General features: G+C 42.4%; 1 protein-coding gene across 1 annotated transcript; it reads left to right on the plus strand.

The window, feature by feature from the left end:
- Positions 1-12,681: 12,681 nt before the first annotated feature.
- On the plus strand, positions 12,682-16,897 carry LOC103695678 (cysteine proteinase 1-like). Its single transcript, XM_008777058.4, has 4 exons — positions 12,682-13,213; positions 13,301-13,420; positions 15,525-15,771; positions 16,329-16,897. Exons 1-4 carry the CDS (start codon positions 12,743-12,745, stop codon positions 16,595-16,597), a joined length of 1,107 nt encoding a protein of 368 aa, XP_008775280.1. The 5' UTR covers positions 12,682-12,742; the 3' UTR covers positions 16,598-16,897.
- The last annotated feature ends 1,326 nt before the right edge of the window (positions 16,898-18,223 follow it).

Here is an 18,223-nt window from a genome sequence, read left to right on the forward strand (position 1 = left end):
AAAAGATGCATCCCTTTTTTATATTTAAGAAAAATCACATTTAATGTTTGAAAAAAAATAAAACTACAAATCGTTGCACAAATTGGTTGCCAATACATACAACTATATCAATCATTTCCTTCTGGATAAAACTATCATCTAGGTGTGTATGAGTCATCCTGTAAAACTCTACCTCACCAGGCTCTCTTCCATGCTCTTCTATTTACAAAAATAGTATAGAAGGAAACATGATACATAGTACACGATACATGATACATACTGCATGGTTCAATATGAAGATTAAAGTTTTAATTTGAAGGAAAGAAGTCTAAGATTTTCAATAAGACTCGTAAGTTATATGATACATGGTACGCGATATATAATACATAATTTTATTAAGAAGCATAAGTGTTTTAATATGAAACGAATAAGTCTAACAAGAAGTTTGTAATATGCTAAAGAGTTTTAAAGAAATATATGAATTTGTCTCCATGCCTTATATAACTCTTGGAGCCTAATTTGTGGGAACCGATTGAGATGCTCGTGCAGCTCTACCAATATCGCAATATGTCTCCCAAATAAAGTAAATAATATAATATATCATGTATATATGTGCAATCTATATTAATAAAGAATAAAATAAAGGTGTTGAAAGAATATATACAACCTATCATCTCTCGAAAAACTAATAGTAAACAAGCTTCCTCTACTAATGAGGGTATACAGTAAGAGGATAATTACGAGCAATCTTCTCCTCTGTCATACCTTCTCTCTCATAGTCAGTCTTCAATTTTTTCTTAAATTCTTTCCATTTGTCGTTGAGGAACTCTAGCACCCAGTCATAGCTCTTTGGAGGGAGCAAAAATTTGTTGTACAATGACTTAAAGAATGATATAAATGTTAAATCAAATTAGATACTTATGATAGCTAGCAAATTAACATACAATATCAAGTTGAATTCTTCACCTGTATAACTTATAGAAGTTCAACCTTATAAGAAGAAAGCATATCATTCCATTTAGTATAGTTGAGCGGATACAGATGATTGCATTGCACAACTGATCTTAAGAAAATTACTAAAATGTTTTTCAGCCCTCCTAGTGGGATACCTTATCTGGTTGTATCGGATGGCAATCCTCGCACCCTCACCAAGCTGCTACACATCCTTTGCTCGTGTGGGTCCCTATTTTGTCCTCACTCTCCATTTCTATCTACGAAAAACACATTCAAAACTATTAAATATGCATTAAATAAAATGAAATCAAATGTAATAAAATATTTAAATCATAATAACCTCCTTGCCTAAATAATCATCAGGAGGCTCGTGTTGGGATTGAGGCTGCTACATGGATGAGGAAGATCCTGCCCATGGCTCAGGTTGTTTAAAGACCAGCCTCAGGCTGCTGGTGCACATAGGGATGCTAGGGCTTGTGGGGCTACTTGGACTGCTAGGACTGTTGGGTCTGCTGGAACTGATCAGAAGATGATCTAGCCTGGTAATGTTGAAACTTTACATCTCTGAATCGTTTTTCTAGATGCATGCTATTACCAAGTATGCATAAATAAAAATCAATATCAGTTAATACAATATTAAATTAGCATCATAAAAGAAGACAATATTTTATACAATATATACATCTTTAATATTTTTTACCAATAAGAATCAGGCATGATTCTCTCCTCCGACATCCTGTGTAACCCACCTTATTGTAGCATTTAGTTAATCAATGAGCAGAACATTGTAAACCATACACTGAGTATCTCTCATCATCCTTTGCGATGAATCCTTTTCCCATATCATACAAATCCCTAGATTTCATCTTGATGACAATAGTCCATTCCTTATCTTTTGAGTCATATAAACACTTGTCGAGCTTGAGATGAACAAATGAATGGATCATCCTTCAATAACATACCAAAATGTATCAACCTTGAAAAATTTAGAAGTGTGAACTTATTTGTATCTTGCTTCAAACCTCTAAGTGAGTTTATATCTATCCAGTCACATCAAAATAATACTATCTTAAATTTTTCATAATAATCTAACTCATAAATATTTGTAAGTGTACCATAATAACTTTTTTGTCTCCTTCCACCATAACTCCACTGTTTTATATTTTCCTAAAATTTTAATGCACTTTAGTATGAAATTTAAAACCATTGATAATGAAACCATTATATCAACTCACAATATTGTTAGGACCTCAAGCAATGGCTATTAATTTATCTGAACAATTTCTCTCCATCATCATTGGTGCTTAAAAATATGATATAATTGATGATTATTTAATCAATATTAATCTTCACTAAAATTAATGCATTCCTTATGTATTATATGTTTAATGTGAGAACCTGGAACTGGGCCCGGTCCACTTGACCGGCCCAGCCACCAAATTCGACCTCACGTGATCGCACATTAGGTGCACTGTGAGGAGGGTTATCTATCCCGAAGTAGATGGGATCCTCTATTTTAGGGCGTCTTTCTCTTCCCCTTTGAGACCACCCGAAGAGGAGCCGCCAGACCCCAAGTCCCCTCCTTCCTTAGGCGATCTTCCCCGTGCAGCCATCCGAGAGAGAGAGAGAGAGAGAGGGAGAGAGCCGTTGAAGCTTGCTCCTCTTTGATTCGGAAGGTTCTTTTCCTCCGTTTGCCATCGGAAAGAAGCCGCTGGATCTTCGCTGGGGTTGAGGTAAGGTTCCTAGCTTCACCTCCTTGTTATACCATTTGAAAAAAAAGAGAGAAAGAAAGAAAGAAGAAGAGAGGGAAGAGGGGACCTACCCGTGTGCGGCCGTGAGCATCGCCGATGCTGCTGGTCCCTGCCGCGGGCTCTTCCTCTCTTGAGCTCTCTCTCCTTCAAGGGAAGAAGAGAGGGTCGATCGCCGTCCTCCCGAGCCCTCTCTCCTCTACGGGATGGAGAGAGGGCCGGCCACTGCGAGTCGCGGGCACCGCCGACCGGCCGCAGGCGCCGCCAGCCTCAGGCCGCTGCCCCTTCCGAGCCTCGGCATGGGGTTGCGCCTCCCCCTCCATGGTCACGGGAGAAGAGGGGAAGAGAAGAAGAAGAAAAAGAAAAAAAAAGGAAGGAGAGGAAGCTTCGAGAGAAGAAGGAAAAAGAAAAAAAAAAGAAAAGAAAAAAGAAAGAAAGAAAGAAAGAAAATAATAATAATAATAATAATAATAATAAAATAAAGGGAGGAGGGTGGTTTACGAGTATGAACCCGAACCTAGGATGCTAGACATTTCTGCATGGTCGGCCCTAGGAAGATGCTAAAATTTAAGTTTTCTATATATTGTGATAAATTTTAAAAGAAAATATGATTTTTGGATATTAAGTTCTGCAAGCGATTTGTGAGATTAATTAGATTTATTGTGGATCGCGTTCGAAGTAAGTAATGAACTGCCTTTTCTAGACTCTTCCTTTATATAATATTAGTTTTGTATCGAATAAATTGTTAATGAATTTATAGGTGATTTATGAATTTTACGAGATGATGATTTGAATAAAGAATAGATATGTGAATTGGAATAATATTTTTTGGACTATTGTTATATTTACTGTTCTTACATCGTATATGCATATTTAGATCGGACTATGATATGTCTATTATGTTATAAAAAGAATTTTGATGTGCATCAGATTTGGAACTCTCAGCCTGACTATGTTCTGGACCTTGCCAATTGGAGGTTATGCATTGGCAATTCTGGCCCCACCACGGGGTATAAGTGTGGTATTCTAGCCCACTATATAGGGTATAAATGTAGTATTCTGGCCCACTCCACAGGGTATAAGTGCGGTATTCTGGCCCACTCCACAAGGTATAAGTTGATAGTGAATCCTAAGTTCTTCGGTGTTAGGCATGCTGAAATTTTTATTTTTTTTTGAAAACCATGGCTGAACCTGGTCTGGTTGCCTACGTACCCCTTTATAAGAGGGATCAAGCCATACGTAGTTTTTTTTAAGTTTCAAAAATGCAGCAGAATAACCGAATCAAACAATTTAATTCATGCATGCTTACAAGATCAAATCTAGAAATCAACACCTTAAGAACACATAGGATTATGCCGGAATCGTTTAAACAATTATGCTAAAACTTTCATGCATGATTAACTATCAGATCTGAAACTTAAGAACTCTATTCCAATTAATCTCCGAATATCCATCGAATGGATTCTGGAGATATCTCCGCGAGGAGCCCCAAAAGAGGGTAAAACCTCGGGGAATCAGATCTAGATCTTGACACCATAATAAATGATTAATGCTAGATTAATACCATTTATGATGGATAAAAGTTGTGGATCTGATCCTTGACTTCGTAGCCATGCACACGAATGGCCTCTACGAGAAGTACATACGAAGTTCTTGGAGAGATCCAATCCTGCGGAAGTGCTAGCTTGCGCAGAATTTCTTGAGGCTGAAATTTGATATTCCCAACGCTATCAACTTTTGATCCGCCTTCTTGGAAGAACTTGGAGGAAAGGTTTAGAGGGATTGAAGAGGACTTAGATCTGATCTAAAGATTCTTATCAGGGACCCCTAAACCTAATGGCATGATGGACTTAGAGAAGGAAGAAGTCGGCTAGATTGAATGCAGAATTTTTTCATGCATGAACTAGGGTTCCTCTCTTTTCTTTCTCCTTTTTTCCCTTCTTTTTCTCTCTTTTTTCCTTGAATTCGACCACGAGCTGATGGAGGTCCTTTTAATGTTGCTATCCCCTCTAACTTCATGCCAACCATCCCATATTTGGGGAGGATTTTGCGGGATTTTGAATTTTGAATTCAAAATTCAAGTTCATGCGCTATTACATGATGAAGCTTGATCTAATCTAAACCATTCATCATGTTGCCACTTTCCTCTATCAATTTCGAAATTTTCATGCCCCCAATCAAATTAGAGGGTCACGTGGTGATTTTATGGTGATTAAATTTGAAATTCAAGCTTAATTAGAAGTGAGATAAAGATAAGGATGACATATGCCATAAAGAGAGAGAATTTGATCTTATCCAATTCTTTTCATGAATTTATCTCTCCATGTCACCCCATCTGATGATGAAGGAGGTCCTTGATGTTGCCACGTGTTCCATGGCACCATTAAATAAATTAAATTAATTTTTAATCATATTAAAAAATTAATTTATGGCGCCATGCATGGATATGTGACATGTGGACTTCGAGATCCGAACAGTTTCAGATCAAACCCCATTTAATTTAATTAAATCCTAACAATTAGGATGGTCCAATTACCTTGAGTTGAACCTAATCCAATTAGGTCAATCCCTAATGAAGCACAAATTTAATCTAATTTAATTTGGTCAACCTAAGTCCTCTTTTTTCAGACCTAATCCAATCAGGTCAAAAATCCTGATTGAGCCCAGAATTGAATCTAATTCAATTTGGCTTATCCTTAGTCTAATTATTCAATCCAATTGAGTTCATTAGCAATCTAATTACTAATTAATCCTCCGATAATTACTTTAATTACTTTATAAGATAATTTGCTAATCGAATTGACCAAATTATCCCTGAATGGTTCTTAATCATTCATCAGCCTTCTTGATCAATCAGGAATCTTCTATACGTGCGACCTCATAGGTTCGAATCTAAGCCGGTAGTATAGGAACGACTTCCTACACTAATCAATGTGACCATCTAGCAATGGTACCCGATATTCGTATAGGCCGAATATATGCAAAGCAAATATTCTGGAACCCTGAACTATGGTTACTGTATAATTCAATCCCTTTGACTCCTAATGCCAGGATGACTTAGAGCTCACTGTCAACTCTATAATTAGTACATCCATTATGTGATTAACTTTAGATATCCTGTGACTCCTCACTGGGATTATCCTGGCCAAGATTTTGCTAAATTAATCACAAGACATTATCTCTAGTTTTCAGGAGGAGTCAATTCCATCTTGACTCACAACTAACTACGCAAGTACTTGACTGCACCTAGTGACCTTCCGTCACTGAATTAGAAATCCAGATAGTCTGGTACCAAAGTACAGTGAGTTGCTTGCTAGTCACAGGTTGCGGTCTCAGGTTAGAGAGCTAAACTTATACCCATATCCATTCGGAACATCTCTCGACAGTAGAGCGTTCCAGAATTGGTCACGTTCAGTGAAATGTACTCCTACACTTCACCTGTGTGGCATACCAGTGTCTCCACACTCTTTGGTTAAGAGGACAACCAATGTATATATCACACAACGACCTAATCTCGATAATGCTATCGTCCCAGTAACAACATATCATTTGGTCGCGAATCAGTTTAAAGACTCCAAGATAAATCCTCCTTTATCATAACATAAGTCCTAAGGACTTCATCATATAAGAGTTTATTTGAAGATGAAATGATGAATAATGCCAAATAACACTTTATTAATTTGTCAATTCATTTACAAAATTCAATCATCAACATGCTGACGATTGACATTTAGGATACAATTTTCAACATAAGTGTAGTCCTGTTTCTGGCCCGTCCACAGGGTATAAGTGTGGTCGTAGTTAAAGATTGTTGAGTTGAATGTGATTTGTCTCGAATTGGATTTATGATTATGTATATGGATATTTGAAAGATACGGATTTCAATAAAATTGTGTTTGAAAAGAAATTGATTATGTCATTATGCTGATTTGTCGTAATTTATATTTTATTTTATGTTATTATATGGATTGTCTAGTTATGGTATTTATTACTTACTGGGTTGTCTAGCTCATTATACAATTTTTTGTTGTTTTACATATTCCGAGAACTAACCTATCGAGGTTCAAAATGGAAGAGCGACTAGAAGGATAGTAGCACCAGCTATTTTAAATTAGAATTTATTTAGGTTGAACTGTCACCTTGGACAATTATTATGATTGGTAGACATTGCAATTTTTTGTTATTTAAAGAACTAAGTTTTGTATGTTGCTAAATTTATTATTCCGCTGCGTATTTAGAACTGTGAGATTTTATGACTTGAGTTAGTCAATGGAATAAGATTGCATTTATTTAGTTGAATTATTTTATATATTGAGATATTTAGTTAAGATGCCTTGCATGCTCGTAGGAAGAGTATCCTACAGATGTGCGGCAGTTGGCGCGGACCTCTGGCTCGCGATCCCGGGCGGGGGGTGTGACATTTAACCTTTTTGAAAAACCATTCAAAGAATAACTTAACCAACCATCATTGCACAATCTTTGGTTTAGGACGCTATTATGGTTGACCCGTTTCTAAGCAACCAAAAGTTCTTTACATAAACATTAAATCTTTGGATAAGAATATTATATGTAATATGACATTAAAATTTAATCATCTTATAACCATATTATCCTATGATACTCAGGTATTATGTCACTATGAAGTAACATATAATGATGTATTTGTGACAAGTTCTCAGGAACAATACTTTCAACCTTTTCCAAAACTCTTCCACTAGATGAGAACGTGTAATCTTCTGCATTCTCTACAATATCATGATTTGTTTGAGGTTGATTGAATGCAATCTTTATACCTTCAAGATAATTTTTAAACAAAATGTCAAACACTCTTCGACAATATATCTATTGTGGTTCAAATTTGGCCCCAGGGTGACCATGCCGGAGGAGTCGGGGGAGCTATCGGTCGAGATGGAAGAAGGACGTTGCTTCATGCATGCCGGCGGACCTGCACAAAGTCTCACCGGTGGAATTCTGATGAGAGCCCTCCGATGATTAAGTTAGGGTGGGTCTTAGCTGGTCCAGTCAAAAAAAGGTCCTCAGACGTTACCTGATGGGACTATTTATAGTCTTCGTGGAGGTGCCCAAGTGGCGGAGGTATGGCCCGTCCTCATTATGGGAGAGAATGGCATAGGCCAGGTGGCGCATGACCACGGCTTGCTTGGGGCATAGGTTTTGGATCGTTCTTGTGCATGGTATGGCATTGCGGGCGTTAGCAGGGTATAGCCCTTGGCAACAAAGTATGGCCCCCGGTCATTATGTCGTAGAATGGTCAGCAAGCAAAGCATGGCGCGGTGAGGTTGTAATATACAGCCACGTATACGGACGTAGGGGCGTGCATAGGTGCGCTCGTGGATGCGGCCGTGGGTGAGGTCGGACTCGCTTGGAGGCTGCAGCATTTACTTGGTGAAGTCAGCTTGGTGAGTACTGAGGTCAAGCCAACTTATGGGCCACGACATATATTCTGTAAGGTCGGTTCGGCAGACGCTGGAGTCGGCCTAGCTCGGAGGTCAGCTTGGCAGGGCGCCTCGAGCTCGACCGGTGTGTCATTACGGATACTTGCGATTGGCGGGGCCTCTTCAGCTTTTAGTCGATCCTGTAGGGCGCCCCGAGCTCGGGCCCGGGATGTCGTTATATTACAGGCGGTCGATGGGGCCTCTTCAGCTCTTGATCGATCATGCGGGCTCATGGCGACGAAGAGATCTGGCCGAGGTCGGCTTGGCCTTTGGGGAGGTCCGAGGTCGGACTAGCGCTCAGCAGGACCGAGGTCTGACCTACTTGGTGCTGAGGTCTATTTGGCTGAAACTGGGTGGTCCCACGCTGAGGGAGGATGATCCATTTTGCCTTCCATCAATATCCTTCTACAGTCAAGCCCTTAAGATTGGCTGTATTGCGTACATAATCTTTTAAGCACACAAGATACCTTCAAAAATTAAACAATTTTTGAAACATCAATATTAGTATGACATTGTAGAAGCTAAAAGTTTCTAAATTGTAACTATAGAGTTTAGCACCATTACTTTTCAATAGGATACATCCATCCACAGTGTATCGGTCTACCAAGTTTAGATTTCGGAGCTAAGTGAATGAGTAGATGAACCATAATAGTAAAAAATTTAGAAGAAAAGATCTTTTCTATATGACAAAATACAAGGACAACACAAGACTCTAATTGATCAAGCTCTTGAAGATTAAGGACTTTGCAACATAATACCTTAAAAATAATGATAATTGAGAAACAATTGCAATAACTTATTTTGGCATTGACGATCTTAAAGGCAGTGGAAAGATATCTTGTATCAAAATATGACCATTATAACTTTTAAGATTTAAAAATTTTCGCTCTTTGAAATTTACATGTTGTAAAATATTTGATGTATACATATTAGGAGCCTTGATATTTTTTAGAAATATTAGAACAAGATCTTTTCTCTCGAATACACATTGTGACACATGTAAAAGGTATATAAATCCATTCAAAACGATGCTACCGAACAAGAAGAAAATCCATTCTAAGTGGTGCTACGAAACAAACACCCATCACCAACAGCCATTAGAAATTAATAAATAGAGGCGGCCTTGGCGAGCTTCAACCGCGGAAAGCCCCCAATTCAAGCATGTGACCGTGGACTACGTGGTTACTTACACGTCAATCATACACCAAAGTGTGTTGTCTCAAGCTACCATTTCCAACTTTACTCCTTTTTCTGTTTCTCCTGAGTTTTTTTTTTTTTTTTTGCTGAAAACGGGTATTTCATACAATACATATACGAATACATCCAAGAAAGTCAAAATACAACAACTCACGGAGAGCCTGTGGAAGCTCCCCCTCCCCTGCCCAAAGAGTGTACCCTGAGTGGCGGGCCGCATGGGCCGCCACCCAGTCGGCCGCCCCAATAGCTTTCCTAAACACATGCTTAGCCAGAAAGGCCCTCCCATCTCCCATCATCATCCCTATATCACGGATCAAGGAATGGTCTGTACCATCAGCCGTCACCCCCCTCTGGATCCACCCGATGACCGTGGCCGAGTTGCCCTCCAAGATGATCGAACTAGCCTGCAGGACCATCCTCGCATGGCGCATGCCCGCCCAGGCAGCTCGGAGCTCTGCCTCTGGAACCGATATGTCAAACAGTTGGCAGCCGCCTGCTGCCACTACCCTAGAGTGCGGGCCTCGTATGATAAAGCCTGCACCGCCCCGCGTGCCACCATCCAGCACCGACCCATCAAAATTAACCTTGAGGAAACTCGGGGGTGGGGGCTCCCAGGTGAAAAACACCATCTGGTGAACTACCGAAGCAGAAGGGGGGCCCCAGGTGTCCTGAGTTATCAAAGGCCTATCTGAAGAGTGGGTGGGCATAATCTCTGAAGTCCGTACCCGAGCTAGCTCCGCAGCAAATCTCGGTGACACCCTGCGCCCACCGAGAGTACGAGCGTTCCTTGCCAGCCAAATCTGATGCGCTGTGCAAGTCGCTCTAATGGCCTCCTGACACGTCCTCGTACTGGCTAGCCACTGTCGTATCGTGTGAAGAAACTGTAGCCTCTCACTCCGGGCCTCCTGCGGGACCCCGGCCCACTGCCATGTTAGCCTCGCCCATATACACTGGAAGAGCACATGGTCCACTGACTCCGCGGCTCCACATGTCTCACACTCTGCGGGGATCACCCATCCATGCCTGCTCAGTGCTGCTCTCGTCGGAAGGCGGTCCAAGAATACCTTCCATAAGAAGAGGGCTGCCCGCTTGTGGAGACCGTACCTCCAGATCCAAGCACAATCCGGCCCCCTCTCCTGCTCTGGCTGGATGACACGGGTAAGGTCTCCCAGCCTGACCCTGGCCCGGCTCGAAGTACCCCATACCCTAACATCCGGCCCTGCACATCCTGGTAACGGGAGGGACCGGATCCTCGTTGCTAGATGTACCCCAAATAGCTGTCGAAGTCTGGCATCATCCCACTCTGCTCCACCTGCTGCCAAAAGGTCGCAAACCCGTAGTCCCTCTGCTGCCCCTACACCAACCATGGTCGGCCAACTCCTCAATGGAAGGGTGTCCACCCACGGCTCACTGGTCACATCAATGCTCCTGCCATCACCTATCAGCCACCTGGTGTTCGCTGATGCAGTCGGCAGATACCTCCCAATCTCGCGCCACATGAAAGAGGCTCGGCGACCCCTCCATGCTCCCTCTAGGCCCCCCTTGGCCATATCTGGTTGCCATTACCTGACTCCAAAGGCTGTGTGGCTCAAGCAGAAACCGAACCGCATGCCGAGCGATGAGAGCCTCACGCCTCCCCATCAGGGACTGCACCCCCAGGCCACCCTCACTAGTAGGACGACAAACCTGCTCCCAAGCCACCAAATGCATGCCATGGCCCCCACCGTGTGATCCCCATAAGAAGCTCCGAAGAAGACGCTCGATCCTCAACAGAGTCATCTTTGGCATCACAGTGTTAGCCATGAGGTACAATGGTATGGAACCCAATACTGATCTGATCAAAGTCAGTCTCCCCATCATGGATAGGGAAGACGCTCTCCATCCCTCAAGCCTGCTCTGGACCCGCTGTACCAGGCTCGAGCACTCTGCCACTCGTGGCCGCCGGCCACTGATGGGGACTCCCAGGTAGGTCAGCGTCCCCTCCTGCTCTGGTGTCTGCAGTATCCCCCAGATATCCTGTCGGATTCGGATCTCCATGCTGGGACTGAAAGTGATAGCTGACTTCAGGAAGTTCACTCTCTGGCCAGACGCCATGCAGTAGTCCGTCACCACCCTGCAAAGAATCCGTGCCTTCGTCACTCGTGCCCTGGTCAGAAGAAGGCAATCATCAGCGAAAAATAAATATGAGAGAGGTCGAGCCCACGGTGCTGGACTGTACGCCTCCAGCTCCCGGTCGGCGCAAACTCTCTGTAGAGAGGTCGAGCCCACGGTGCTGGACTGTACGCCTCCAGCTCCCGGTCGGCGCAAACTCTCTGTAGAGTTCGTGATAAGATATCAGCACAAATAATAAACAGATATGGGGATAAAGGACATCCCAGCCGCAATCCCAAAGTGGACTCGAAGAACAGTGTGGGTGTGCCATTGACCAAGATAGAAAACTTTGGTCCCCGAATGCACCCCATGACCCATCCAATCCACTGCCTGTGAAAACCGTACGCCTCCAGTGCTCGCTCGAGAAAGCTCCACCTGATCCTGTCGTAAGCCCTCTCCATATCCAGCTTGATGGCCATTAAGCTGCGCCTCTTCGATGCTTTTTGAAGATCCCACATCATTTTCTAAGCTAATAAAATATTATGTGAGATGTTTTTACCAGCTACAAATGCCTTCTGCTTATGGCTGACGATACAAGGTAAAAGGGGTTTTATTCTGCCTTTTCGACCTTCGGCATGGCGGAGGAGTGCTGCTGTTCAGGCCTTCGCGGGAGACTGGGAGAGCGACGGGTTTGTTTGTTGATACAAAATATATTAACCAACAAAGATATAATACGCAAGCTGACGAGCGTTGCACGGAACCTTTCCCAAAACGTAGCATCAAAAGAAAACCACGGAAGAGCTGCCCCAGCCGTGCACCCTTCACATGCAACCCTGGTCCACCGCACTGAAGACAACGGGAGCACCGAGGATGACCTCATCAAAATCTTTCCGACCGTTGGATCTCTGTACCGTTGGCAATTTGGCATAGGCACAGGAATTTAAAAGTGACTTACTGTGGCTCATGTACCAAAGAGAGGCTATCTGGGACACCATCGTCTTTTTCCTCTCGTATTTTGCTGCTCGGATCTGGGCAATCAGAGCGAACTAGCGGGCCCCACAGTATTTTTATATTTGCACGACGCCATGAGCCACGTTTTGGTTTTGGCGTACAAGTTGCACAAGGAAACCTCAAGCAACAAGGCAGGCAATACAGATATTTCCAAAGAGATAAGGACACGTGGCAATCATCCTGTGGTCCAAAACCCTCCAACCAAAGCCCGCAGTTGAAGATATAATGGGAATGGGGGGGGGGGAAGACCGCTCGGCTCCAGAGAGAGAGAGAGAGAGAGAGAGGGAGAGGGAGAGAGACGTACCGCAGATGGATCGCCGTTTCCTCTCCCTTCTCCTCCTCGTCGTTGTTGCACTCTCCTCCCCCGTGGCGTCCTCATCGTCGGCCGACGATGACCCGCTAATCCTCCAGGTGGTCCCGGACGCCGAGGACGACGAGCTGATGCTGAACACGGAAGCCCACTTCTCGAGCTTCCTCCGGCGATTCGGGAAGTCGTATGCGGACGAGAAGGAGCACGCGTACCGGTTCTCGGTGTTCAAGGCGAACCTGCGGCGGGCGAGGCGGCATCAGAGGCTGGACCCCACCGCCGTGCACGGCATCACCAAGTTCTCCGATCTCACCCCTGCCGAGTTCCGGCGTAACTACCTCGGTCTCCGCGGTGGACGGCGCCTCCGGCGGGCGCTGGCGGCGTCCCACGAGGCGCCCATCCTCCCCACCAACGACCTCCCCACCGACATCGACTGGAGGGACCACGGCGCCGTCACCGCCGTCAAGGATCAGGTTCGGCTCTTGCCCTTCGCCTGGCCCCTCAGTTCTGCTCTTTTTCTGGTTTGATTTTTTTTTGTGTGGTGATTTTGGGCTTTTTAGGGTTCTTGTGGATCGTGCTGGTCTTTCAGTGCTGCGGGGGCTCTGGAAGGTGCGAACTTTCTGGCCACTGGAAAGCTGGAAAGTCTTAGTGAGCAGCAGCTCGTCGATTGCGACCATGAGGTTTGACATCTCCTCCCTACAACCCATCTCGCGCTCCCTTTTTTTCTTTCGATTCTCTTAATTAGATATAATCTGGAGGGTTTTTTTTTAATTATATTTTGATGTTCAGTTAGATTGGGTTTTTTCCTTGTTTTTTCTTTTTTTTAATTATTCCTTCCTTTTTAACAAATGGTTTCGATTTATTCCTTCACTCTGGCTATAATATTGTGAAATTTTGTTTAAATAATTGTCTAATTGGCAGACTATGAGATGCCATCATCTGGTGGAGAAAGGATTTTTTTTTTTAAAAAAAAGAATCAACATCAATAAATGGACTTGGCAGTTCGTTTATGAAGCTAGGGTTTCTTTTTGTGGACCGGAGGTTCAAGGATGTAAGAAGAAAAGTGCATATTATTATGAGGTGGGGTAGTGTTTTAGCAGGCAAATGAGAGTGGGGAAATACAGGCTTTGTAGTTATGAAAATAACTTGCCATGGAGACTGGCTCACCAGTAAGTGCAGTTCGGTTAATTAGTTTACAAATGGTCTTCGATGTTGGACAAACTATTATTCGAGCCAGACTTGCTCTTTCTTTTAATTTAGTTTCCTCTTTAAGAAAAAACAGAAACCAATGCTGTTTAGATGGGCAGTCATTTTTGTTGGGCTGATATTGGCCGTGCTTGTTAGTTACTCAAGTTCACATATCTGGACCTTAAACAGATCCAAGTCAGGTCCTGTATCATGATTTCAAATAACTTTGGGTGAAGAAAAGAAAGCTAAACTGGTGATACTTGATGACTGCTGATCCATTCACTAAGTAATTAGTTGCTTCTAGTTTGCAAATCCTTGTTCTTTGAGTCAAATGCCCATTTCAGTTTTATTTGTTAGTCTTAGTTCTTGATGCAGATCTTTTTGATATCATAAAGCGATTACTGACATCTATTCTTCCAAATACTTGCTTCAGAAGTCAGTCGTACTAGGGTGCTAGTTCCAGATCCAAGAGTATGTGTTGACATATGTCACAATTTAGACATGCATATGATAAATAGATACTTCTCAAATTTTTTAGTTGCATATTCTAAAGGGTGCTGAATAATTGGATTCTTTCAGCAATTACTCTGATATTGTTCTCAGGAATTTTCTACCATAATGGCATTAGAATGAGCAACTTGATTGAGGATGGGTGTATCAAAATTCTTTGAATAACTCCATATATGTTGTATACATTAGTTCAGTTTGTAATTTGGATGATGAACATGGGTTTTTATAACAATACTATTGGTAAGCTGTATGGTGCTAAGCTTTTATCCCAAGACCTGCAGTACCAGTACTGCCACCTATGCCATTTGGCCAGCAGTATGGTATGGCATGCTCCTGTGCCGCGCCGTTCCAGCACGAATCAATAGGAAAACTGGCAATTGTGGGAGAGAGGGAGAAGGAGAGGAAAAAAGAGGGATGGAGCAGAAGAGGGAGAGGGAGGGACAGAGCTACAGGGGCGGCAAAGAGAGAGAGAGAGAGGGAGGGAGGTGGAGGGAGGGGGAGGGAGGGGGAGAGCGACAGGGAGGGAGATGGAGACGAAAGAAGGGAGTGGGAGAGAGGGAGAGGGTAGCGGTGCCGGAACAAGGCTAAGGGAGGGGGAAGCCCAAAGCCCTCTCTTCTCCGTGCGTTAGAATTGGGGAGTGCCCTTTTTTCGAAAGGAAACGGGGGCGTTGGCCCCTTTTATATTTTTTTGAATTTTTTTAAGTAATGTCGGAGCTACTGCCGACTTCGCTTTTTTTTTAATTATTATTTTTAAGTAAAGTTGTCACCTATGGTTACTTCGAGCTTCAATCAAAATCTGCCGGCCTAAGAATATATTTTGGATGATTTTGAAATTTTCTGATCATTTTTCTTTGATTCTTTGTTGTATTTCATGTAATTTCTAACAAAAAAGACTGAAAAGAACAAACTGAATTTGCTGAGAACATTTTGGATAAGATACTTTCGTGCTTGATAAATGTACTTTGGCTCAGCTGGAGGCCATCGTGAGGAGATATTTTGACACATAACAGTGCTATAAATGAACTCTGTGGTCAAGTTCTATGATGAATTGCACTCTCATACATGACATTGCTAATTATTTTGTAGTGTGATTCGTCCGAACCTGATTCATGTGACTCGGGATGCAATGGTGGGTTGATGACAACTGCCTTCGAGTATTTACTAAAAACTGGCGGGCTTGAGAGTGAGGAAGATTATCCTTATACTGGGACAGACCGTGGTGGCTGCAAATTCGACAAGTCCAAGATTGCTGCTTCAGTTAGAAACTTCAGTGTTGTCTCCACGGATGAAGATCAAATTGGTGCTAATCTTGTGAAACATGGCCCTCTTGCAGGTGGGTAGTAGTTTCTCGAAGTCTCTTCTTAAAAGCTTTGTTCATTAGATAGCATCCTTGCATTATTTTTTATTTAACAACTAGGAAAGATGAAAGATTAAGTTGCATGTAAACCTGATAAACAGACACACACACCCACACGCACGCGCACACACACACCCACACGCACGCGCGCATGCGTGCGCACACACACACACAGAGAGAGAGAGAGAGAGAGAGAGAGAGAGAGAGAGAGAGAGAGAAACTGTCTTCTGCTTGTGCTTACTATTTTTAATTCTATGACTTTACTTTCTATCAAAGGTATAGGGATTCGTAGTAGATAAATTAAATTCAGACAGCTGAATTCATATCGGGCGCTGATACATAGAGAAAGCTAAAAAAAAAAAAAATCAGAGTGGCATAAATTTGGTGGGTTAAAGTTGGCTATGTGATATGTCTAAGGGATGGCATATGGGATGTGAACTGCTCTGAATGTGCTAGGCTGTAGAAAATATTATCCTCTGGTGTTTCATCTGGTAACAGAATGGCTGCTGATCTCGTAATCACTTTGCATGCAGTGGGCATCAATGCGGTCTTTATGCAGACATATATTGGTGGTGTCTCATGCCCTTACATATGTGGAAGGCATTTGGATCATGGGGTGCTGCTGGTGGGTTATGGATCCGCTGGTTATGCTCCTATTCGTTTCAAGGATAAGCCATACTGGATCATAAAGAACTCTTGGGGTGAAAATTGGGGAGAGGATGGATACTATAAGATCTGCAGGGGTCATAACATCTGTGGGGTTGAGTCCATGGTCTCTACTGTTACAGCTATTCGCGCCTGATAAGAGGCTCTTCCATAACATTCCTTAGCCCCTGTGCTTAGTGTGATACTTGTATTGCTTGCCCAGCAGCAGATACATGTATTCTGTTATGTTGTGAGATTGAACATTCTCGCTTGTCATATGATATTTGGGAACTGGATATCATCATTGTAAGGTGTCTGACTTTGCCTAGGTCTATATGCTGATAACTGTATACTGCATATGGTTATTGAAACGTTATCATCTGCCTTTGATATGTACAGTGCCTGTAAGCTACTTGTACGAGTGATAATTTAATTTTTATAGCTTTCATTTTGCTCAGCCTTGCTTCTATAATACTTCGGATTTTGAAAGAAACTTGATGATTTTAAACTGCATGTCAGTGTCATCCTTTTGCTCATCCTATACTTGCATTATATCACTAGATGAAGCAAAGTTGGTAAATTATTCGTAAGGTAAAATGCTATATTTGCAAGCATATCTAAGGAAAAACTCTATGCATGCTTTATGAAGCACGGCCTGTCTGGTTTGTACCCTCGTGGCAAGATGTGAGGCCTGTGCTATAATTGGTTTTCAGATGGCTCACAATATGTTAAGGGGACCTTTGTGGACATCCAGCTTCTCTCTATTGTTATTATGTCCTTCTGATTCTTTTTCTCTTCTTGTTCTTGCTCATCTTTATGTTACTGTATCAGTTCTCTTTTCTCTCTTTTCCCTGACAAGAAGCTCGGCCTGCTGTATTGTTATTAAAGTGGGTATTTGTCTGCCCAATTTAGATTTGCCTGATCATAACTAATATTACAATATTTCATTATCTAAATTATCATCAAGTCAACCATGTTTCAGATGTTCGAATGGCACTTCAAGTGGGTTCTATATTTCAACCTATCAAATGCAAGGTTCCTTTTCTAGTGGGGTTGGCGTGCAGCAACCTGCTGCAGTAGGAAATGGTGCGGAGAATATTTGAAGATTGCCCTTTTTATTTTCCGTGACTCGTAAATGGGCGAAGGAAAAACCATTGAATTATCATTCCAAGGAAAAGGGGGACTAATAACTTGAGGCGCTGTTAAACAGGTTAAGGTCCCTGTTGAAGTTGAAGTGGTGTTGGGTACCTGGTAACTGCCTTATTGTGGATAAGAGATGAATAAAAAATGAACGGAAGAAAAGAACAAGGGGGATAAGATTTGGTCAGGTGCATTTAATTCTAACATTTTACGAGTGTGATGGCTAAAAGACTAAAGAAGTCTTTGAAGGCCATAAAACTTTATCCTAACCATGGAATTTATATCTTATTAACTCTTTATTCGTAAATAATCTTTTATTAAAAATATGTGCATGACCCCGTGCATTCTAACTCATACGGAAGAAGGCTAAATGGACAAAAAAAACTCCCAAAAAGAAGGTAGCCCTCTTAGAAATACCCTAACCTTTCAAATATTGGTGACGATGAGATTTGAACCCGTCTCCCTCTAAGTCTATAGTAAGGTCCCATCGCGAAAATTTACCAAATGAGCACCAGTTTCTATCGTACGCATCTCTATGATATAGATTATGTAAAGGATTCCAACTCCTGTTGAGCTAGTGGGGTATTATGAAAGCGAAAAAGAATTTTTATGGCGCTGGGGAATGTATAAACACTCTCTTTAA

The sequence above is a fragment of the Phoenix dactylifera genome, chromosome 10 (genome assembly GCF_009389715.1).
Source record: "Phoenix dactylifera cultivar Barhee BC4 chromosome 10, palm_55x_up_171113_PBpolish2nd_filt_p, whole genome shotgun sequence".
In the NCBI taxonomy this organism is placed as follows: domain Eukaryota; kingdom Viridiplantae; phylum Streptophyta; class Magnoliopsida; order Arecales; family Arecaceae; genus Phoenix; species Phoenix dactylifera.